The sequence below is a fragment of the Struthio camelus genome, chromosome 5, assembly GCF_040807025.1.
Source record: "Struthio camelus isolate bStrCam1 chromosome 5, bStrCam1.hap1, whole genome shotgun sequence".
NCBI lineage: Eukaryota > Metazoa > Chordata > Aves > Struthioniformes > Struthionidae > Struthio > Struthio camelus.
Window position 1 is genome coordinate 50,420,806 of NC_090946.1, and position 25,339 is coordinate 50,446,144.

Here is a 25,339-nt window from a genome sequence, read left to right on the forward strand (position 1 = left end):
GCTCTTCCAATAGTTACATGTGTGAGTCTTTTGTGAGACACAGACAGTTATGAGGACAGATTTGGAGTTGCATATGGGTCTGTCACATGGTTTGATTGCCATGTCTTCTAGGACACAGATTTCTTTTTCAATTATTCTTAATTCTGAGGAATTTTTACAGTTTATGCAAAAATTCTGCAAAGTTCTTCCTAAAGGATTCTTTCTCAGTCCATTTTCCCTCTCTTTACTCACAGCAAAATGCTTCCTATGCTGACTTCAAAGCTGCTTACACTCACCTTACTTCGCACTGCTATACTTAGTTTTCTTTTGATATTGAATAGCATTCACTGCTTCGCTAATCAGGGAAAGTACACACTTTCTAGAGAAGTACAGAATAAGAGGATGAAGAGTTTTGATATTTACATTAAGATTTCATAATAAATCTTTCAGATGTGTGAACAGTAAGAGCGAACATTTCCTTTGCTGGCTGCAGTTAAAAAAGTAGGTCTTCAGAGTGTTGCCAGGAAGACTTATGAAGATCAGCCCAAAGTAACTACCCTGCTGCCCAGTTTGACATATTGGTGGTATATCTGACCACCTGTTTTATTCAGTTTTCAAAAGATGACCCCATCTCTTTGATCAAGTAGCACTCTTCTGCAGCTTATTTTCAATCTGCAATTGCCTTTTGCCCTTTGGTGTATTATGATGATTTTTAATAATATGCAGTCTTTGAGTTATGCTGCAGTATTGTTCTTATAATATTTTTAGATTAATATACTGAAGACATTACAGATATATGCTTTAAAACGTATGACATAGCTAAACCTAAGACATAGCAATCAAAAAAAGATAGCATTGAGCCAAAGCTAGTGTGCAACATCACCGAAACTCCTGGAACACAGAAAAAAGTAGAAGGTCACTTAAAGAAAGCAAGAGCATATTTAACCATGTTGGGACCTCTGTGTATTGTAGCAGCAGTAACAGGCAGTAACAGCAGATATAATTATTCGGAGCTGACACAACAGAGGATGTGGTAACTTCCAAATGTCTTCATTAAAGTAATAATAAAAATACTGTCACTCATAAAAAGTAGAAGCAACAAGTTCCTCTTTTTTCCGCTTTATACCTGAGCTATCTAACTACAAATGAGTTTACTTGGAACTTGGTAAAAGTCCTTCCAGAAATTCCAGAAAAATATTGTAACATTGCAGAAGGTTAAATTGCATATATCTAGTTGTAGCTCATCAATTTAAGCTGAAGATGGTTATGCATATTTGACTATCCATGTATTAATTCTTAGATTAAAGTTTATTATAATGCTGTATTTCTATATTGTAACTAAATTCCTGCGAAAATAACCTGTATGATTGACATGTATGCTCCATTTTTAGCAACATGACAAATGATGGCAAAGAACAGCAGTGTTGAAAGTAAAAACCTAGAAAAATGGAAGATACTTCCGTTACCTTCCATATCCCAAAACTTTTTTTTTTTTTTCCCCCTTCTAGGTTGGTGATGTTCTCTACTGTGCTGGACAGATTGCTCTAGTACCTTGTACTATGCAGCTTGTGAGTGGGGGCATATGGACTGAGGCCATAGTTTCCCTCCGTCATGTGGAGAGAGTTCTTCAAGCCATGAACCAGAACACTGCACTCCAGCACATCCTTATGGCTAACTGTTATGTAACTGACAGCAAGTATATTCCTGTTGCTCATTCTATATGGCAGAGGAAATTAAGAGAATATAAAAAGGTAGCTGTGATATCCATTTTCTTCCTTCTAGGTTGTCTTTTTTTTTTTCTTTTCCTAAGTCTTGCAGTAATACCAGCATTTTCTCAGTACATTTCAGAGGGGTTCAAGTAAAGCTGATATAATAAGGTTTGATTGAGCTGTTATGTTCTGGTTTATAAGTGGTTGTGCACAATTGAGAAAGAAAATTGCTTAATAGAAAGTTATATTCATCACTAACTTTGTCTTAATTCCCCAAAGCAATATGTTGAAGAATTCTTTAACAGTAGCCTGTTCATACCTCTTGCCAGATATTTTTACCTAAGAGGAATTGGGCTTTTTATCTTAGCTTTTTGAGGGTTGTTCTGTTGAGGTTTTTTTCCAACTCTTTATTCCAAGCAATATTGTCATGACAACGAAGTTTAGCAGTTCACTGTTGCTTATTATTCAGCTGAACTTCTAAGACCAAAGTGTGGCGTGCCTCGCTATTGGTTGACCCTAGATTATCTTTAACAATCTTTAACATCTTCCACAGTGATCTATAACATCATCATAATAAATTCTCCTATTTGTAACATTTTTCTTAAATAGCCACAGAACAATCTGCAAGCCTGAAAAAGGTAATAGCCACAAATCTTGTAAATAAAACATAACTACTCTCTGAATGAATAAGCAAGAGTAGTTTCTATATAACTGCTATATGTAACTTAATTGTTATGGTTTCTCAGAGAAATATGTAGCTTGGAAGCATAGCATGTTAATATTGCCATAGAAGAAAGATCTGTGCTCCTAAAGCTTTATTTCCTTCTATTTGCCTTCACTTTCAGTCTCTGCACTAGGCAGTGAATAAAGATATAGGCTTTAGATAGAAACTTAAACATTCAGCCTTGATTTATTAATAGAGGACTCTTCTAAGTAGTGTTTACTACTCCATCACAACCAAGTGTTTTACATCTGATACATTTCTGGTCCTCTGTGTAGCGCTCATTTAGGTCTACTAAGATTTCAGGTTTTGTTTCATTTTCTTTTGCTTTGAATGTAAGATGTGTTGTTTGCTGAACACCTGGCAATTTCTACTCTGGGGTGTGCTGTCAGGTGTTTCTATTTGTTCTAGTATTCTTGATGAATGCTTTGGTAAACAGGTGATTTTTATAATGTATTCAGAAGAGCTCAGTTATTAAGATGCTTGTATATTTAAAATTTACCAAAGTAGCTAACCCGTACTAGTCTGAAATAACCTCACCATTTGGTCTCCTTTTGAAGAATGATCATAGCTTTTTATGGTTTGATTTGGAAACAATTAAAGTGAACTCAGAAAGACACATTCTTCCAGACAAGACTGTAACAGAAGCTAATACCAACATTTTCAAAAGTCAATATTCATTTAAGTTTTCTTTTTTCTTATGGGAAGGGTATTCCAAAGTTTGTGTCATGCTGTAGAAACCCTCAGCATTTGTATCTGCTAGCCATATTTATGTCAGATTCTAAGACCTACTGTGGAGATATCACCATAGTTCTTAAGGTGAAGTTAGGTCCACTACTATTAAAGGTTTTGCACACCAGTAGGTTTTGTAGGACCTTTAAATGGAAACAGTGAGTGTGACACCAGTGCATATTCAAGAATATTGTCCTCTGTGAGGGTGACTGAGGACTGGAACAGATTGCCCAGAGAGGTTGTGGAGTCTCCATCCTTGGAGATATTCAAAACCCAACTGGACACGGCTGTCTCGGAGCAACCTCTTCTAGGTGACCCTGCTTGAGCAAGGGGGTTGGACCAGATGATCTCCAGAGGTGCCTTCCAACCCTAGATATTCTGTGGTTCTGTGATGGTTTATAGATATATTATCTTTAGCTGATACTTCTTGGATGTACTATCTAATGATGGTTCAGAGGCAGCAAGCATTTCTTGTCTTTGAATTATTGCTGGTATCTGGCCCATGTCACTTTTTCGTTGCTCAAACTACAGGTTAAATAACGGATTGCTGCCTGCACAGACTTCTATGAAGAGTTAGCTCTCTAAAAGGTTTCATGGATGTTTAAAAAAAACGTGCTAGAGCAGCATCTAGCAATTCGAGAGGATGCTTATCATATCTTATGCTTATGAGATTATGTTCATTAATTTTTGTTAGTGACAGTATCAGAAATAGTGAAAAACTATTAGCAGATGAAGTGATGTGTGCCACAACATAATCTAAAAATACTTTGGAAAATTTTAAAATACCGGTGGGAATCTAATGTTTTTAGCAGCCAGAGGAACCAATTTCCCAATCATTTCATCAATAAGAGCTTTGAATGGAAGAATTAACTTTTCCTCAGGCTATGCATGCTCTTTTGATTAGTACTGGTTTATGTACACAATAAAGCAGAGAAAAAGAAGTAACACACTTCTGTTACAGGGAACCAAAGAGAGGAATTGTCCTGCCATGAAAATATAATTGGCTTGTTAGTGTAGATGGATGGTCATCAGTGAGGTTTTACATAGGAGAAGAAGCACTAGCTTGCATGGTGTTAGGAGAAATGTTCTTTTTGGCTGATTCTAATCGTAGAACAAGAAAATAGTAAAGTCTGACATTCTGAATAACTTCATAAAATTATACTAAACTTACCCCATAGAATCGGTGAAGACAAATCTAGTTTTTACCCTTCTTAATATTTTCTTGGATGCAGTCTATGGAGTGCTGTAAGATACTAGCTTTCTGTGTGGAATCCAGAACACAGTAGCTTTACTCCAAAGACATCTATATTCAAGAGTCTAAGTTGTGCATCCTTTTATTTATGTTAGTTTTTGTTCATTTTTGATGTCCGAATACTAACTACTGCCATTTTGTTCGGTACCGTTTTCTGTTATATACCAGTTTTCTGCAAGTAAATTAGTCAGCCAAACCAAAATAATTTTTTTTTGTTCTTGAGCTTTATTTCAGGCAGTGGCCAAAGGTGTGAATCAATAGCAACCTGCAGATTACTTAATAAGAACAAACAAATTGTTCTGCTGCTGTCATCCATGGAAAAAAAGAATCTGTGCAAACAAAACAGTGCAGCTCAGAACTCATTTCTTGTAAACTAGACATTATAAACCATACATTTAATTAAGTTTTTAAGAGGGATTTTATACTCTTACTGTTCTGTTCTTGAAAGTTCTGTATTTAATAGTGAAATGATAGTACACGATGATTGAGGCATTTGTATTTAACACAATGACTAAATTGTATGCATCAGAACTGTAAAAGCTTTTTTTGAACACAAGAATTTTTAGCATGTTGTCATATAGCAATATGTGGTAAATATCCTCTACATAAGTAATATTTTTCTTACAACAGCAATTTTAAGTCAGTAGTGAGGAAAGCGCAAAAGGGATTGTATGAATTGTTTAGCACACAAATAAATTGGACCTAAAGGAACATTTAGGACCAAAGGAACATTGAGAAAGAAGGGCAAGAATTGTTCTCTGGATGTGTTTACGTAACACAACGGATTTACTTTTCAGATGAAGTTGTTAGAGCAGAACATGGGCATGATATTGATCAAAACTTCATCTGAGATAAGGTAATCAGGCAAATTTTTCTGCATTTTTGAGTACTTCTTGGCATATAATTGACAGTGACAGTCATCTTTTCGGAACTTCTTGAACTATGATGAGAAAGGTGAATTGAATGTGTTTCAGAATAACCAAATACTTTCACCGATACCCACAAGAGTTCTTCTGATGAGCAGTAAGGATGGGAGGGAATTGTAAGAGAGAGAGAAGAGTGGTGATAACCAGGCTGGACACCATAGTGACTTTTAACCTATTTCAGTCAGCGAGCCTCTGACTCTTTATTCCAATGTCATTCAACCAGCCTTCCTGGCTTCCTGTGCGATTCTTTCTGCTGCTGTCATCCCGATTCCCTCACTCCAGGTGCCAGCTCAGTATCTCAACTCCAATGACTACTCCCTACAGCCTCGTTGCTGTACTACAGCCCTGAATGCAGCCTCCATGAGCCCCGATTACCCACAGACATCAATTATTATATGCTGAGCTGGAATCCAGCCCCCATCCCTCTATCTTCTTCTTCCCTATGTCCATTTGAGTCCCAGTATCCTTCAAAAGCCATTCAGGACAATGGAGGAAATAGAAATCTGGTGGAGGAATGGGAGATTGTAATAGAAGTCCACTGCGGAAACAAACAAAATAGTGGAGAAGGAAGGACAAGAAAGCAGCCACAGTGAGGACTCGCTCCAAAAGACCACTAGATCACTGGGCTGACAAAAAGGCCTTTGGCACAACATCTTGAATGTACATAAGAAAGATTTCCATTGTTAAAACTAAATAAAATGATACTGTAGAAATGAAATCTAGGATAAAGGAGTCTAGGTAAGCATTTAAGTTCTGTGGATGGATAAGAAAGGCTGGATTGCTATTAACTAGTGGTTGTTGTAGAAATTAAAATATAGTTAAGAGAAGCAGCAGTTAAAATGAAAAGAGCTGCAAAAGCAGAATAAAAACAACTATGCAAACAAATAATGAAAGCAAAGAACTTGCAAAAACAATTGGAATTAACAAATATAAGTGTCGGCCATCAGCTTCTCCCTGTCCCATTTGTAAGTTACACCCCTTCCACGGATTCTTCATGAGATAAGCTGTAAGCTCTCTCAGGCACATTCTGGGACATCTTGACACTTTTGGGGAGTTACATGTTGGGGGCTTCTTCAATATACATAATTAGCAATAGTAACATTTGTGTGGTAAAACAGTTTCTGTCTAATCCAGTAGTTAGCATTTAGAGCTTTTTTTAAAAAGAAAAAAATCTTACAGCATTGCTAAAACTTTCTGGAAAATAAACTGACAGTTTTCCAATTAAGTCTCATCTTCTGTTTTTCTTCACATCTTTTAATGACAGTGTCATCTAAAATGATGATTTTATGAGTCGTTTTGCTAACTCATTCAGCAGAGTAATCAATAGAAAAAATAAGCCATATGGGTTGTAGTCCATTTTTATTGGATGGGACAGATGGCATTATTGATAGATGGAAATATTCCAAATAATTATTGTATAATGATAAAACAGTGACTCTGGCTGCAAATGTTATTAATTTGCTTTATGTATGCATTTTATTCAATAGGGGTGGAGTTTTACTGTTTAGCTAGAACTCTCACTATGTTTAGTTTGCAGCTGAGTTCACCCCCACCTTCTTTTTCCCTTCCCCATGGGCTTTCCATGCAGAATCGTCTTTGTAGTAGTATTTTAAGTGGTGTATTATACTTCTCTCTGTACAGCAGACTCTGCTAGACTAACTGAGATAAGCAAGACCATGGCAACATTTTTTTTCCACCTCTGGATGTCTGATTTTGGTCACTGTCGTTACCCTCACAAATACATAGAAGTAATATTCTGTATTGTCTCAGAATTCCAGGCATTTCAATTTGACTACTATGTATTTTATTTCTTACATCTTGCTAATCTCCAGCAAAACTGAGTATAGCTCGACCAGTACAATATATCAACTTTGATCATCTGTGTAATAGCGACTGGTTTTGTCTGTTTCTAATCAGGTATATATTCCACAGCAAATAACAGTAGTTGAGTTTGATCTGTGAGTTAAGAGTACGTTAACTTACTCACAGTTACACTTGGAGGCCGTTTGCTACTTTTGAAATATAGTTCTTGATAAACATAACTGAATGGTAAAAATGCATTTAATTTCTTATTTTGATTTGATGGCCTATACAAAACTCTATGAGGCAGATTTTCCAGAACTGTGAAATATTATCTCTAATTTCCTTGTCATAAAAAGAAAAATGTATAGGGAAAATGCTTTAGTACATTTAGTGCACAATGCTTTTTATGACAATAGATTTTTCCCTTAACAATTTTAAAGTTAATTTTTAAATTTAATACTGAATTTAGGATTCTTTGTATTTGTACATAAATGCTGAATATTAGTGAAGTGAGATTTTGAAAAGCTGGATGAAACGGTGAAAAGATGTATTTTGTTAAGAATGGAAGAGAGGGTTGCATAGAAGGATAATATTTAACGGAACCACAAGATTTATTAATAACTCTAGTCCCGTTAGCTTTTATCTTCAGCAATTCATTTTATACATCCTATTTTTTTCTTCAGATGATGATATTATAGATTAGTGTGTTAATTCCACTCTGGGTTATTTTATTAGGCTGCTCCCACCATATTTTCTGCCTTCAGTGTTGAAAAATCTAGCTCAGGAAATACTTTCTGTAACGTGAAAAATTATTCTCTTTTGGCTTTTATAAAAACACAGCTCATATGTGTACAGAAAAGAATCATTAGTTGTCTGGTCGGCTTCCTCCAATAAATTCCTACCCAAGCAAATGTAATACAAACTTTAAAAGTTCTCTAGCCCACTTTCTTCAGAGAGGAGCTTTCTTTTTTATGGTAAGTGTTCAGTATGAGTGGCTGAGATCCCATGATTGTTTCAAATCCAGCGAAAAGTGCTACAGTTGACTTTCATTCTCTCAGGAATGCCAGTCAGATGGTTGACAATGTGTGTCTTAATAGCACATCATAATGTAGAAGTGCTGGGAAAAAGATATGCAATGCTTTCTCTGACATGTATATCGTGACTGGGTTTCTTGCTTATTTCAACTCTTGGATAACTTGATGCCTGCTTTAAATATCTAAGTTTAAACCTCTTTGGCCAGATTTACAAACTGTTTAGACATCAAAAGATATACATGAGCATGAAGTAGGATTTTTGTAGAATACCTAAGAGTAAATGACTAAGAGCCACTGGCTTGTAGGGAGCCCGTGCACCTAACCTGTTTCAATACTCCCGTAAATCCCATTTCAGCTTCCCTACATCTTAAACTGAAAATTAATTCTTTTGTAAACCTGTTCTTTCCATTTTGTCCACAGAATGAAATACAGAGCGATGCAGAAGTCTCGGGTCAGTTATAAACAAGTTAATTCCAGAAGCAGAAGCAGTGTTTTCTGAAGTAATGTTTATGTCTTTATAGCAGTCATTTAGAAAGGCATCATGTATCCGTAACACAGTAGTGCTTTGCATTGTTCAGACATTGCCGTTGTATTTGGAATATACAATCATCAATTTAAATAAAATTCATATATTTTCTGTCTCTTTGTCCTAAGTAGAGCAAGGGTGGATAATACTCGAATAGTGGACACCACAGCCTGTTCTTGCTGCAAAAGACTGGACAGTTTAAGATCCTCTTTACCTATTGAGCAAATTACTTTTAACTTAAAAGGAATATAAGAAACAGCTTTATATGAGAGGATATTTACTCTTTCACCATCCTGAACAGATTTTGTGAGTCTATAATATTCAGGTGCATGGCTTTGTGTATTTTATTATACATACTAGTTAATATTTATGTTGAATACAGTTGGTATATTTCCAAATCGTATTGTAACTTCTGTGCCCTATAAACAATAATGTAGACAAAACTGGTTGAAATGGGCTCCTTATTTTACTAGTTTCTCAAGCAGAGTAATTGAAATGTGAGGAGTAGAGGTAAATTTATATTATAATGGTATAAAAGACAGATTAAAACCCTGCTACATTTACGTAGCAGAAAAATCTCCCAGGGTTAATTAATATAATTGTTCATATTACCAAAAGAAAACTGAATAGTTTTGAAAAACATTGCCACAAACCAGTACATAAGCCTATCAAAAATTCAATAGAAAGAAAATACATGTTTCTCTTTCCTTTTTTTAACAAAATAGGTTTATGGCTTTTTTTTTTTTTTAACTAGGTGTTATTTTGAAAGTTCCACAATTTGAGATATTAAAACAGGCCTCTTTTATAGCCCGTATTGAGAACATGCAGGGCATTCACACAGCACAGTGGTAGAGGGTCTTTCATGTTGTGCCTGGTGTATTTCATTTCTCCTATGTTAGGTTTAAACAAAGCTTTTGTATTCATTTGAAGCAGTTGTAATGAGAATATTTAACACAAGTTGAATGCTGATAGTGGAACTCTAGAGGTTCTTGAAAATATTCTGCCTTTTGACACTGGGCGACAGCTGGATGTGAAAGGATTGCGCTTTCCCTTTTTTTTTTCTCCCTGGGAAGATTCTGATATTCTATTTGTAAAATTAGTGGAACTGTGATGAATTTAAAAAAGAAATGCAGGTAACAAAAAGCAGGTAGATGAAGCAGTCTACCTGATCTTAAGTAAAGCCACTATTAGAAATTAAGTATATAGACACAAGAAAAATCATATTATTTGCATAAATGTTCTAAACAGCATAGACTAATTTAACCTGTTGTAGGATATAAACATAAAATTTGAAATAATGTAAAATAAGAAAGGCTAGTGTTTCTTATTTTTGTGAATATTTGTGAAGATAGATATTTATATACAGATACAGTCAAATCTTCAGGTGGTATAAATCAGCATAACCAATTCCCATGAACTTGTGCTGATTTACCCTAGCATATTTGCCACTTACAGGTAATATACACATGTATTTGAACTTTGTATTTCAGTTAGGCAATGTGCAGAAATTCACATTAAGTTACTGAGGGTGATAAACAGACTAGTTCATCATCCAGGTTGACTGGTTTTCCCCTGCAGCGGTGTCTATATAAGAGTTTTTTTGAGTCATTCTTCGTCTCCTTTGCTAAAGATATTAATTCTATTTTGAGCCTGTCACTTTTGTGCTAAGCAAGAGGGCATATATGCATCCGCTGTTTCGCTTGGGTCAGAACCTCTGGGCAAAAGTCTTAAATGTCGTGACTGTGAAAGCCATTAGCAGGATTGCATCCCCATGGCTGGTACTTGCTCTCAGTGCCTCTTTATAGAAAGTAGGATGCCATTCGGGTTGAAAAGTAACCAAGGCCCTGCTTTCACTCAGGAAACTTTCCTATAAAACTCTAGTCTTAATTACAGGTAGGTCACTTTAAACCCCCACTCTGAAGGAATAAATTTCATGAAAGTCATCAGCTTTAGAGTTTTTTCTGTTTTCTTCGGGACAAGTTAGTCCTGATGATCATTATCTGAAAGGACAGCAGATTACCGTCCCTACCTACAAAGACAAAAGTTTTATTGACAACTAGGCCTTCCTAAAATTGCAGCAGATGAATCTCTCAGCCAGAGACGCAAGTGTTCCATCCTAGTCAATGCTTTCAACAAGTGATTTGATATTAAGTAGTTACTAGTTATTCTAGATCTTGATCTTTTCCTGAAAGGGTGTTTTAACCTCCTCTGAACAAAAATCAGAAGACTCAGATCTCAGAAACTAGTCAAATTCCTGTCCTGGAAATCGTCACTTTAAATCTGTGAGGAATATCCTCTTAATCTTCGTGGATATGCTGGATCCAGAAAAGTATTCCTGTTGCAGGAAGCAAAACTCAGCTATTGAACAGATTCAGCAAATTACCCTTGAAAGAAACTCCACAATTAACTAGAAAAATGTATACCTGGCCTTTTCCCTCAGGAAACTCCAGTCAAAGCTACACCTCAAAAAATCTTCTCTTCCATTTGAGACTCTTTTTAGATACAGAGTTACACTCTTCTACCACTGAAAACTTGAAAAAAAATTAAATTCAGTGAGGAAAATATCTTCTTCGAGTTAGAAATACTGTAGTAGTAAATAGTATAATCCAAGAGATCCTACTAAATTCCAATGTTTGGTTATCCTCATCTCTGGTTCTGTAGGCTGCTCATAATAACAGTTTCATTCCCTCCTCTTCCTTTTCTCTCTGAAGAATATCACGTGGGCTTCAAAATTTAATTCTAGATCTTCAGTTTCCTTACTCATAAATGTCAAAATAAAAGAAAACTAAAAATTCTTCATCTTTTGCTCTACACCATTGTCAAGCAAGTACTTAGGACAGCAAAAATGTGAACTAGCATTATTTTGCAGCCCTTTAGATTTCAGCATAGCAGACAATGCTAACTATTGACCCAGTGACATGTATGCGAGCTCAGCAATGAATAATCACTTTCAACTTCCTCTCCGTGTTTATTCTGCTTCATGGATGAAAAATAAAAATGCTTTCAGCTGATATGATAAAAACTTGTAGCTCTTGTCAGTCTTTAGTTGTAATGCGATGAACAAAGCTGGAAGCAAACTTCAAATCTAATTGATTTTATTTTGGACATTACTCAGTGGAAATATTATGCAGGGCTTTGTGTGTCCCGTTTATAAACTTTTTTGTGGAAGCATCTTGGCCATCTCCTGTAATTAACAAAGTCATTACTTGTGCATATATGCTAATTGCTAATCATTTCTAATTAAGAGTCAATTATTTTGGGAAAGCTTTCACTTAATTTGTCACATATGACTCTGTGGAAGCAATTACAAATATGTAGTCAGTAGCATATCTTTCTGTGCATGTTCTGCAGGATTACATGAGGGAGATGTATAGATACATAGGTATTCTCTCTCCCTCCCCCCTTATTTATGTATATGTATATGTGTAATGTATATACAGACACAAAAATTTTATTTTTTCTTAATATATCAATTTTTAGAAAAATATATATTAACATGTGTCACCGTAAAGGCCATTTATTGAAAACTTTCCACTGTAACCTCATATACATCACCTGCTTTTAGGCACATAAAAGTTAATATCCCTATTTACCCTTCAGGAGTAATCTGAGACAAGTATCTTCATCTTCAGTAGAACTGTCTTTCTTTCCGTATGTCTCATTCTAAAGGCTGTTGAGAACAGTTAGGTATTTAATTCAAACTTGGCTTGTAATTTTTAGGTGCCTGAAATTGTTCATATGAATTTCTTATTATGACTGTATTGTAAGAAACTACTATAAGTGCATCATCAGAGTTTGACTGCTAGAGCACTGAACTGAGGGAAAACCTGTCTTGCAAAATCTAGGTTCTAACCTGTAAGTAGGACTTTGTTGACCGGTGTGAATGACTTAAAGTAAATAAAGGGAATGTGCAGTCCTAGCAGTTCTGCTGTACTGTATTCCGTTTAACTGACCTTGCTTTGCGGTCATACCCTATTAAAAAATGAACGTTAACTAATTTAGAGTGCTGAAAACAAGCCTTTTCCCAAAAAATACATACATAAGATAGACGTTGGGGAATGTTCATATTTTCCAGTAAAAATTTTACATACTAAAAAGTGCCAAACTCAAGATCATTTTCAATTGCACATTTATACATCATATTATTAATAAAGGTAGCTGTCTCAGTGAGTGTCTGGTAATTAAAAGGAGTTTAATAGTGCTGCCGGAATTTTCAAGTGGTTTTTCTTCTGTCTCCAACAGCATCATAATTTTCTTCACTACATACTGAAAAATTTAATTATAGGTTTAACAACAGTAGCTAATAGCGCTGTACAGGTGAAGGAGTGAGTCTAGTTAAAATATGTCAGGTAAAAGATAAGATTTTATGTTTGAAAATTAGCTCCGCAGCTCAAGTTCAAAGTTCAGAAGCAAAGCAGACTTTCAGCAAAAAATCTCTGCAACCAGTCTCTGAAATTTAAATTCTGAATCATAAAATAAGCCATCCTTAATGCCCACAAAGTAGATTTTGACCATTAAATTTTCTCTTTTTCTGTCGCATCTGGATACACCTTCTCAAATGATTTTCATCGGGTGGAATCTTTCCATCCTTAGTTCAGTTCAGCTCCGTCTCCAAAGTGCTTATTTTTGACACTACACATGATGAATAAAACCCTCAGAGTGACAGTCTGTGATCATGTTTCATGTGGCAGACTTCATTTGCTTTCAGTTTATATTGCTATCAATTTATGACTTTGTTCCTTAAATAGTTATCTTTTTTCCACATTGTAACTGATATATTGAATGATGTATGTTTGAGAGGTATTTCAAGGAATCTTAACTGTAATCATTAATCAGTTATCTCTTGGCTCAGGAGCCTTTAGTTTGTTGCCGAGAAAGTTAATATTTTTAAAGCAAATAAAATAGCTTTTCAATATATAATTATTTTCTCAAATCTTTTTCATATTCATAGCCTTTTGAGTATCTAGCATACAGTGCTTGAATTTACGTTTAGCTCTGCAGGAACTGCTTTAAATATTATTATTACAAAGGAAGAAATCAAAAATCAAAGTGAATTCTTTGTCCAATACTGAGGTATAGGAAGGTGCAAATGCAGTAACAGCAGCCTGCATTATAGTATAGAACTAACTCACAGCTTGAAATAAAGTCCCTGCTGGGGAGGAAATGTAGAGGAACTGGCAGAATTTTGCTACATCTGCTCCCTACTGCTAATAAGCTTTAACCTGTTTCATTTTTATTATGCTTACTGTTTAGCTATTTTGCTTCCAAAATTATTTCTGTAACTATGAGAGCACATAAAAGGGAGCACGGCATGTAGAGCTGTTTAAAAATTTAAAACTATCAGCAAGGGAGATTAAAGGCCGTAATGAGTAAGATGGTTGCCTTCTCAGTGTGGGTTTTTAGAATTCAGGCACAGAGGCACTGGTGGAAAGATGGAGTATAAGTAGTGGGTAAAACAGATTTCATGGCTTTAGTAGCTTTTACAGCCAGAAGGCACCATTAGATCATTTAGTCTGACCTGTATATCACAGGCCATTACATTTCACCCAGATATTCCTATTTTGAACCCGGTGAGTATACTTAGACTAAAATATATCAGACCTCAGGAATTTAAAATGTTTCATGCCACAGGCTGAGAACTGAGAAACTGAGCTTCCCACGCAGTAGTAAGGGTGTTTGTCGGGTCGGTGTGTACACATGATAGTAGGAGATGATCTGTGACTAATTCTGCAGAGCAAACTGAACAACCCAAGGCTTGTATCCTGTTAACAAAAGCAAAAATCGCTTCCTGATCCCTAATCAGGTGACCACTTTGACTTGGGAAAGAAAGACAGGTGTCTTTTACCTGTATCAGAGCACTTGTTTACACAAATTTCCCACCTGTGTCAGTGGGAATAATTAAGGGCCCAAAAAGAAGGAAAATATTCTCCTTCAAGCAGTCATATCCTTTCTTAAAGCTAATATTCATTATCTAATTCTGAATTTCAAGTATTATGACCCTTTAACAGCCATGCTGACAGACCTATGCATCTCAGATTCTAAGCCCGAACATACTCGTTGCAGACCATGCTTTCCTGTGAATAATCAGTGCTATATCTGAAATTTATAACCATCTAAAAATGTGCAAAAATTGTACTCTGTACCTTTGACTTGATATTATCATATGCTTCCCGTAACTGGATATCCAGTATTTTAAAAAATCTTTCTTTTGCTGCCATGCTGGCGTAATTGTCACATACAATTATGAAATGTATTTTGAAGAGAGATTAAAATGAATAAAATTCAATGGGAAGTCAAAAATTTTAAGTCCATAGGGCTATTGAGACAATGCTGCTAGATAATGGGATAGAACAAGATTATATTTAACTGATAAATTAAGCAAAATGGAAATCTCAGTCTTAAATAGGAGATTCTTCTCCATTACTGTGTATGCAGAGGTCTATTTCTTTCTTTTTTTAACTACAGCAGGCCAATTTCAGTTTTCCTTCTCATTTCAATTTTCTTTTAAAAGTAATTGTCTAAGCTTAGCATACAAGAAATCTTCCACACTGATAAGCCCAGAAAGAAGGAGTGTTATGCTAGTTATTATAGTCTTTTTTATACAGTCTTTCTTCAGGCTTTCAGTTGTTTATCAGTTCTAGAGACTGGTTCAAAGCTGGCTATGTCTTAATGGAAATGCGGGACTGATTGCTCTTATTCCGATCATGTCAACAGGTTTGCAGTGTGCCTTCATCCCCTCAGTTTCCCAAATGAAAGGATGAAAAAACAGAGATCCAACAACAGAAAAGAGAACCAAAACTAACAGGCAAATGATATCCTTATTTACTAAATATCATCAGAAGAGAGCTTATAAATATATGCCTTAAATTTCATTAGAGACCTTTTGTCTATCACTTGCAGGTGACATAAATTAATCTTTTTGGCCTCTATTGATGATAATGATAAAAGAAGACTACTAAATTATTCTGTTTGACTGATATGAACAATAGATTATATATAGTTATTGATCTGACTGATCTTTTATGAACTCCTTCTATTTTCATTAACTTCCACATTTGCTTAACTTTTTTAAGAGAAGGAGGTATATAATGCTTACATATAATATTTGCACTAGTAAGGTTTGTAGAGCATTCATCATGAAAGTTCTGATTCCACAAAGACATAAACAGATACTTCATGCACGGTATGTAGTAGACCTGCATGTAGAATTTTTTACAATTATTATGAAAAAGACCTAATTTGGATATTATTCCAAATGCCAGTATGTAGCAAATAGTCATTAGAGAGCTCTCATTAATTTTGAAATCCATTAGAATTTTTAAAAAATGGTTGAAAATACCCTTAGAAATAGTAGTGTGCCCTAAATTTCTAAATCTATATTTGTGCTATGTCTACTTTCCCCATTTTATGTTTCTGTTTTTGAAATATTGCACAAAAATATTCTGCAAAATGTGCTTCAGAGGCTGAAACTAAAAATAAAAAACCTTTCTTCTCTAGATTTCCTTAGCTACAGTAACATCAAATAAGTATAGGCTGAGTTTTCCGGTTGACATTGTACAAAATAGTTTTGATATGGTACAGTGGAGTTAAACTACAGTCAGCTGTGTCCAACGCACTGTGGAATAGAGAAGACTAAAATATATGAAGAACTTGTTTCTTTTTATCTGAACAATATTTATTCCATCATGAATATTCAGGTTTGTAAGACCTCAATTTTAGTGTGCCAGTCCTGTAATAATATATTTCTGGCGTGCAGCAAATAACTTGTTTTTTTTTTTTCTTTTCAGGAAGGAATACTAAACATCAGACTTTCTTATTTTTGTAAGCTTTGCAAAAGTAATATTCTTAACAATTTTATTGTTATAAAACACTGAGGTGTTCATTCTTTGAATTCAGAAGTGTTACACCAGGAATATATGTGGCCTATTTATTAGACAAACTAGGATGTTGAAAAGGATTGCTTCTATCCTACTTTCTTCAGAAACTGACATTTTTATTCTTATGCAGTTTTCCTAGTGGAATCTTTTACTTTTTAAAGTCATAAACCTATTGTTGTGAGAGACTCTCTAGCAAAGCTTAAACTGGATCTCTGGAGTTTGATACAATCTGTTTTATGCAGGCAGTGTAAAAGAAATTTTAAATGTATTATTTAAAGGCACGTTAATCTTGCCACTATAATGGCGTAATAATGCATGCCATCGAAGGTTTTCATAAACTCAGCTTCTGAAAGTAACATCACAGTATCTTCCTTTTTGTTCTCTAAGTCAGTTCTTTGTAGAGATAGCAATTATGCATTCATCTTTTTCTCTCACAGTCTGATTCCAAATTCAACTGTGAAGTAGGTAGACTTTAGTCCTTACACAACAAAAAGAGTATTCCTCATTTGGAGGAGATGGAGGAAGTCAAATAAACACATTTATATAGTAAATGTTAATAGGTAAAACGTGTACCTTTTTCCAATTAAATTGTTAAGTAAAATTGTTAAATGCATATATAGTGGATTGGTTATGGGTTTGTCATATACCCGTTATTCCTATGTTTTTTTGGAATGTTGGTAGGCCTGCTTTTGTTTTTTCATTCATTATTAGTTAGAGATATTCTCTTTTAAGGTTAACACTTTTATAACCACATTCTCTGTAAGCTAGTTTACAATGCTTACAGCACAGTGTTTTTCATTTAACTATGCTTCTTGCACTGATTTGCACTTTGTTTTGTAGCAGTACTGTCATGCATTAGGCATTCATTAGTATAAGTAACAGGATTCCTGGAGCTCTTCTGAATAAGCACAATGAAAGCAGAGTAATTTTTTTACTAAGAACTAAGGCATGTAAAGTGTAAGAAACTAAGTAATACTATGAACCAGTGAGAAAACTTTTTGTATTTGAGCAAAGCTCAGGAAAGCATTATGCACACAGCAGTTCAGATAACCGTTTTACTTTAATGTCACGATATAGGTTAATTGCAATTTTAAAAATGAAGTAAAACACACTGTTGTTAACTTTCCTTCTTTTTATGTGAAAGGATTTGTATTTCTGCATTAAACATTTTCATAAAAGCGTTAGGTTGGTAACAACAACATCTTTTCAGCTTCAGCTTATGCATGAATAAAGAATTTAGTAAAAATTACCATTCTCATTTCTTGTGATTAGATACCTCACTGATAGTCTGATAGCTGTAGCATGTGGCTTTTGATAATTTTTCAGCCAAGCTTTTCAGCCCCTTCTATTTCCAGCCAATGATTCTTATGCTTTTGCAGATTTGAGTTCCTGAGCCACAGGAAGTTCCATCTAAACCTGAGAAAAAACTTCTTCCCTGTGAGGGTGACAGAGCATTGGAACAGGTTGCCCAGAGAGGTAGTGGAGTCTCCTTCGCTGGAGACATTCAAAACCCGTCTGGATGTGATCCTGGGCAATATGCTCTAGAGGACCCTGCTTGAGCAGGGAGGTTGGACTAGATGATCTCCAGAGGTCCCTTCCAACCTCAACCATTCTGTGATTCTGTGAGTTAAGCATCCATATCACAACCTCTTTAGAGAGGTTAAAACATGAACAACAGTCTTAGTGGCTCCACTGATAATAGGCTGATAATAGGCTCAAGATCCACAAACCTCTAAAAGCTGCCTAAAGCAGACAGCTTTCTGCTTGGCACCATCTGGGACTGTAAGTTCTGTTTTTGTTGTTCATGCTAGTATTGCTATCTGTATCAGTTTAAGGGTGGACTGAAAGTATATTGAAAGTATACTTGGACCCTCTACTTGGTCGGGTTTCCGACTCTCTCTATGGTTCTCTTTTGGGAAAAAGAAGAGGAAGCATTTCCTTTCTCAGAAAGAGACCAAGAATAACCACTCCTTTTCCAAATTAAACTAATTTTCTTCCACTTCCAGTGTCACTATAAGATCATACTTCTTCCAGCCTAAGGCTCTGATGTCAGTACCTCTGATCAACTAACTGAAGAAGCATTTCTCCCTTCAAAGCTATTATTTATATTTCTGTTTGACTCTGAACAGATTATTAATCTCTAAAATCTATCTGGAATATCCTAGAAGAATGTAAAACTCTCTTAGAGGTCATAGAAATGTTGGAAGGGACTGGTTGTGAAAATTCAGCCAGTTCGATCAAGAAAGCCCAGTCATCTTTCTTCATCAAACACATTGCTGGTATCAACATAAGCATAAATTCTGATGTAAGAACATAAGAAGAGCCATAATGGTGATGGGTCCACCTAGTATTCTGTTTCCAAACAGTAGCCCTAAGCAAATGTGAATAGTTAAGGTACAAAAAGCATATATCCACCCTAATTTTCTCCCAGCCTCAAACTATTTTAATTCATTTTAAAATAAGTTAAATTTAATTTAATAATTATGTACATTTTATTATATATAATTAATAATTATTGTAAGAATACTCTTTAACTAAAAAATTTTGATAAATCCCTTTAATAATCCCCTTTGAATCATTCTTCTGAGTACTTGTTCAGGCTCCCCTTGAACCCACGTGAGGTTCTTGCAACCACAGCATTTTCTCTCAAAGAATTCTATGTATCACCCACCATCCTCTTACTAACGTCATTCGGTAGTCCCTAGTTCTTGTACTGAAGGACAAGAGGGAACAATCAATTCTTATCTCTCCTTTTTATGTCATGCATGATTTTCTAAAGCTCTGTCATATGCCTGTTAAGAAGGCTGGACAGCCTTCTCGGTCAGTCCTTTCATTCATAGCTTTTGATCATTCATGTTCTCCTCTGAACACATTCTGGATCTCATATATCCTTTTCTAGATGAGAGATCCAGAATTGTATACCTTATTCAAGGTGCAGCTGAACTGTGAGTTTCTGCAGTGACATAGTGTTACCCGCCTTTTTCTCTATTCCTTTCCTAAGAATTCATAACATTTCCTTTGCTTTCCTGACTGATGTCAACCGCTGCGATTCTTCATTAAGCAGTCCATGAAGACTTCCCAAGGTGTTGCATAGTTTAGCATGGCACTCTCCTGAATGTTTACAGTAATAAGGCGTCAATCCTTCCTTGGGATAATAAAATAGAAGTTAAATAACAGAGTCACATTCCCAGTCCTTCTAAAATCTACTCCTTATCTTCTGTTTTAACCCTGAAATAGTCGTATATGTGTTTTATCACTAGAAAAATATCAGTATATTCTTCACTGTGGGAAAAGTCCTGGTTGTTTGGGGTTTTTTTGTGTTTTTTTTTTTGTTTTTTTTTTCTCAACAGGAAATGTTCAAAGATCATGGAGCATACCTACTGCTCCACTAGATAGGGAATGATAGAGATACATTTATTCAGTAGAAAAATCTGTTTTTGACTTTCTTTTCTAAACTTTATGAGACTCCATCTTTCCCATCTTTGATATAATTTTTTGAATAGCAGATGATCCTGTTGGCAGTGGGAGGATATTATGAATTACATTTGGAGAGTCTAATGTGAGACTCAGAGCTAAATCACTTGTCACATCAAACTTTTGTCCAAATTCTTGGGATCTACCATTTCATAGCATGACAGGATCAGAATTCTGGGTTAGTCATAGCGTGGTCTTTGAGACAGTCCAGTTTGTACCCATTCCTGGAAGAAAGCATTGTTACAGGGTTTTTTTTTTTCAGAAGCTGTCTCCTGCCCAAGAGCAGAATACTGTCTGACCTCCTTCTCCAACCCTTATTAAATCAGCTCATGTAAAACTGTGATGTAGAAGTAGCAACCTTCTCCATATTATTTCAGCTGCCAGATAGTGAACCTTTGCAATCTACTCATTTTTCCTCTGACATCCAAACTTTTCCTGATGCAAAGTTAGCTGGGAGTGTTTTGGTGTTAGAAAGGATTAAATCCTGTGGAAAAGCTAACAACCCATTTATGGCTTGAAAATAGTGGAAATGGGAATCTTTAACAGGCAGACCTTTTCCCATGAATTAAAGATCATTTGAACGCTGATGAGTCAGCGAGGAAATAAGTGCTCATGGAGTTAAAGGCAAATGCCTTTAGATGACAGCTTCGCCTGTAGCCTAATTAAATTTGTAAAGTTTTGTAAAATTCAGGTCATGCTTTAAGGAATCACTGCTTACCAGACCTTGACGTTACACTCTAAATCTCTACTGGTAGAATATTGTTGCAGTTGAGTTTTTCCTAATCACTTTCCAACAGTCTTTGGCCTCATTTTCTCATTAGAATTTTACAGAGGTTCTGAAGAACTATTTAACGCTTCTTTTTCAAGAATTACAAGCCAACCTACTTTCTTTTCTACCTCAGATTTCCTTTTCCAAGACTGTGAAGATATGAAAGGTCTGGGCCAGAACTTGTGCTCATTTATTGAACAGTCTACATCAGTATCCTCATACAAAAACCCTGAAAACTTGTTTTTCTTCATAGTGTCACAGCTGTCTGCCGAAAGTGCTGAGTCTCATGAACAAGAGTGCAGAATCAATTGTAAAGAGCAAGTTAGTAGTAAAATAATCACATTTTGTCCTTAATGATATGCTTACTTATATTATTCTAGCATCATATGAATAGAATTCCCTAGCAGACCTTATGTGTGCATCCTTATTTACTGGACAGGCTATCATAAAGCCATTCAAGCTGTTTAAGGCAGTTGCAAGTTTCTGAAAGCTAACTCACAATAGTATAAAACAAAAGTATAACACAAATGTCAGTGATTTCTTGAAAATAAGTCATGCAAGGTCGTTGTTAGAAGTATTTCTGTAAGAATCTGTAGCAGTTGATGAAAGTGTTAGTCCCCAGTAGCTCCATCACTTTGTGCTTTGCGCAAACTCTTACGTTAAAGGTTATGAGTGCCAGTGGAAGTTGATGGCACTGTACAGGTGTACTATGTATAGTTTTTCACTCAGAATGATTCTTATTTGTTAAATTTGGAAATGTACTTTATCCTGGCCTTAATTTTCATGTGTTTCTTCATACTCTAAATGGCAGCTGAAGGCAAGCAGAAATATTGAGTAATTGATTTAACAACCTAAGACAAGTACAAAGAAGTAGAAAAGTTTGTTTCAGTGCTTGATGTGACCTGAGAGAGCTTCTTTAGACTTTTTTCTAAACAGTACCTCAGCACCTTGGGCCAGCAAAATGGCCTTTAAGCCTGAATGAGCATGACTTTTTTTTCTCAGTGCAAAGCTCCAAAGCTCCAGTATTTCATCTTTTCAAACTGTTTTACAGCACTCAGAGCAGAATTATATTGACAAGGTTAGAATTCATCTCCTAGAGGAGAATACTGTGCTCCTGTTAAGTGCTAATATAACATTTATGTGTTGGTACCTTAATAACAGCCCAGCTTACCTAATGAAAGTACTGAAAGCAAACAGTACTCAGTGAGATTTTATTATGACTGAAGTGACTGCAATTTGACACAAATTATCCCTATTTTTGTTCCCATATCAAAAACAGAAATGCTAAAGCAATTGCTACATGTTTGGTATAGAATTAGATTCCACTATCATTAATATAGAAGTAAGTGCATTTTTCATGTAAACAGCTCACGAGGGTCAAGCATCAGAGACGTTCTATGGAAAATGCTTGTCAATAACTTTGTGAGTGAATTTTGAAATAAAGTGCCTGTAACCTGTCATTATTCCTTCCTCTCAAAGTCAAGAGTGAGGGGATGAAAATTGAGCTTGTGAATTGAAGGTGCTGTGAGTTATATGGCCTTATCGACTTTAGGTAAAATGACAGTTTTGCCTTGTTATTATTTTTGCGTTCAGAGGTCAGGCAGTGGGCAATATTACCAGTATAGACTGCAGTGTAAGCAAACTGGTATATAAAAAAAAAAAAAATCTATATACAGCAAGAAGAAGGTGTAAGTCACTAATATTAAAATGCTTGATATATGATCTGTGTTTAAAAATTGAGGGAAAAGTAAGACAAAAATATCTGCTGGCCAGAATAAACATCTAAAATTCTTCAAATAGAAATGTGTTTGTTCAGAAAGCAGATAACATTAGTGTAAATACCCTGAGAGAATATATATATATCATAAAATTCAATTGCTTTCCATAAATAGACTTTGTCATGTAATAGGAGTTTGAATGTATGCTTTTTAAGATAATGGCAGACCTAAATGTGCTGTTCCTAGTTTAAAGCTGTAAGGCCTCTTTTCTTTTTATTCAGATGAAAAAGGATTGAGTACACAGCAACAATACAAGGACAAGACAAATCTTTCATGAACTAATCTTAGATTTGTTAAGACTCAAAGATAGTGCTCTTTATTGTACATGAGTATCATTAATTTGGGTTAAAATGGCAACAAATTCACAGTTTCTTTCTCTGTCTCATGGAAGAGCATTTCAATATTCTGAAGCATTATATTCAATTGCTATACCTATTAAAATGTTTATACTATATTTTTACCAAGAAAGTAAGCAGAAGGGATGTTCTATTTGTTTAATACCATTAGAAGAGGAGCAGCTGAGTGACTCAGAGTTAGCTTACCAAGTAAGCTGACTAGATGTGTTGTTTGAAGTAAAAACAATTTCAAGTTTCTGGGTATTTCGAAAAACAGCTTTGCTATTAAAAGAAGTGCTCTTATCTTTCGAGAAGGTTTGTTCAGACCATTCTGCTCTTCAGAAATATCTGAACTGTAGCTTTACTGTATCTTTAATATTCCAACTTTTAAAGTAAACCAATGTGTTCTACTAATTCATTTTTGTAGCTTCAGTAGCTCTTACTATTTCCATTTTTCAAAGACCGTTGATATGGACAAATGTTACTGTGTGCAGAAATTAGAATTCTGCTGTATTCTGTTGGATTAGAGTGAGTGTAAAATACATTACAATTAATATTTCTTTAAATGACAGAGGCATAGTAGCTGAGATTTAAAAAATGAGCAGATATTAACTGTCAGATAGATTCGTAATTGCTCAAGATGACTTTCTCAATAAGAAAGTAAGTTTAGGGGGAAAAAAATAGTCTCCATGAAATAACTCTTGTGTACAGATATATCAACTGAATATGAGCATCATCAATTTCTAGCATGTGTAATATCCACAATATTTTGTTTAACTTTCAGGAAGAAGATTCAGAGACATATAATGATGCAGCTGCAGTGTGTGGGATGCTTGCTGTTGTTGTAATATCTCGCTTACCCAGAGATGCTGCCATTGAATGGCATGTCATTGCAGTAGTTGACAATCCAATGCAAAGAAAACATTTTGCAATGAAGATGTTGTCAGAGGGCTTCCAAGTTGAATGTGAATCTGTGGAGTCCAGTTCTGCATCTTGTGCCTCAGTCTCTGTACGTCTGAGCTTGATTTCACCATCCACTTCTCCACTTGATTTAGAAGGACCTCTTCATGACTTATTTGCTATGTTTAGACAAGCTATTGAGAAACTTTCAGAAGACTGCAGTGCAATTCCTTTGTCTTTCAGAGCTTTTTTCAAGAAGGATATCTTTGATGCTCAAACATTACAAACAGGTAAGACTTTTGATGATGTTAAAGAGTGTTAATATTAACCGTGAGGTAATTTTTCTTTACTTCTGCATAAGGTTTATTTGAAAGAAGATACTGTAGTGCCTTTGAAGGATAGGCGTGATTAAGACATATTCATTCTTTTTCTGATAGCCTGGCATAACGGACCCAAGTAGAAAAACTCCATCTTTGGAGGTTTTCAAGTCCATACTGGATGCAGCCCTGACTAAGCTGGTGTGATCTCACCTGCTGACCCTGCCTTGAATAGGAGGCTGGACTAGATGATCTCCTTCCAATCTGAATTATTCTGTGATACTATAAAAGAGAAATTGCCAAGAAATCTGGTGAAGTCCACATAGCAGCCTTAGGGTCAGAGATAGGTAACATGAATCTTCCTCATAAAAGTCTTTGAACAGAGTTCAGATTATAGACCATGTTTGTCATGATCTAGAACTATTTTTAAATAACAACATTTCATGTACTAACAGACACTTTTTCAAGAATAAATAATAATGAAATATTAATATTCTAAAACAAATAAAAGGTGCTACATCCTGTAGATTAGAGGGTATCTGTTTTTGAACATGGGATGACTTCTTACCAACTTATTTAAATAAAACCTGTCAACCAGGCAAATTTACTATTTTTTCCCTAATGTTTAGATTTTTTTAAATCTGATTCCCTTACCAAGTAAAGAGAATACCGAACAATAACTATAATGCAGCAGCTATGTTTTATCCCTTATGTTGTACATCTCCATTCTGTGCTGTGCTCAATTTGGAAAAACCAGCATTATGCAAGTGCACAGAAGCCTCTTTTGTCTGTCAGGCCTACAAAATTGGTAGATCACATTTGTACTGAAATCAGTTAAGAGCTTTTCTATTAATTTCAGAAGGAATAGGATCAGATCCTTGTCTCAAACATGCATTCACGTAAAAAAAACTTGCAAAACCACGACTGATCTATATTAATTAGCTGACATAAATGTTAGCCCTCAAATAGTCTACTGTCCTATTTTTTACCTTAACCTGCAGCAGTTTTTGAAGAAAATTCAACTTGACATTGTTTAATAGATTTAAAGTACGGGAATTGAAAGCCATAAAAATGTGGCATAGAATAAGCATATTTAATCCAGGAGGCAAGGAATGAACATATAGCCTGACAGAATGTTGTTGTTTTTACTACATCTTGTTTAAGAGCTAAAAGGAAACCTGATAAAACATGTTCTTGGCATAGGATT

At 35.2% G+C, this 25,339-nt stretch overlaps 1 protein-coding gene across 12 annotated transcripts in view; it reads left to right on the forward strand.

Moving 5' to 3' along the window:
• Positions 1 to 25,339, forward strand: part of DPH6 (diphthamine biosynthesis 6) — a 265,858-nt gene that overhangs the window by 159,405 nt on the left and 81,114 nt on the right. For 6 of the 12 annotated variants that reach the window (XM_068946340.1, XM_068946343.1, XM_068946342.1 and 3 more), the window contains exons 13-14: positions 1,488 to 1,730; positions 23,700 to 24,105. In XM_068946340.1, the coding sequence (XP_068802441.1) occupies positions 1,488 to 1,730; positions 23,700 to 24,105 (649 nt within the window). Of the gene's footprint in view, positions 1 to 1,487; positions 1,731 to 8,576; positions 8,793 to 23,699; positions 24,106 to 25,339 lie in introns of those variants that run through there. The other 6 variants (XM_068946349.1, XM_068946346.1, XM_068946348.1 and 3 more) reach the window with 3 other exon arrangements.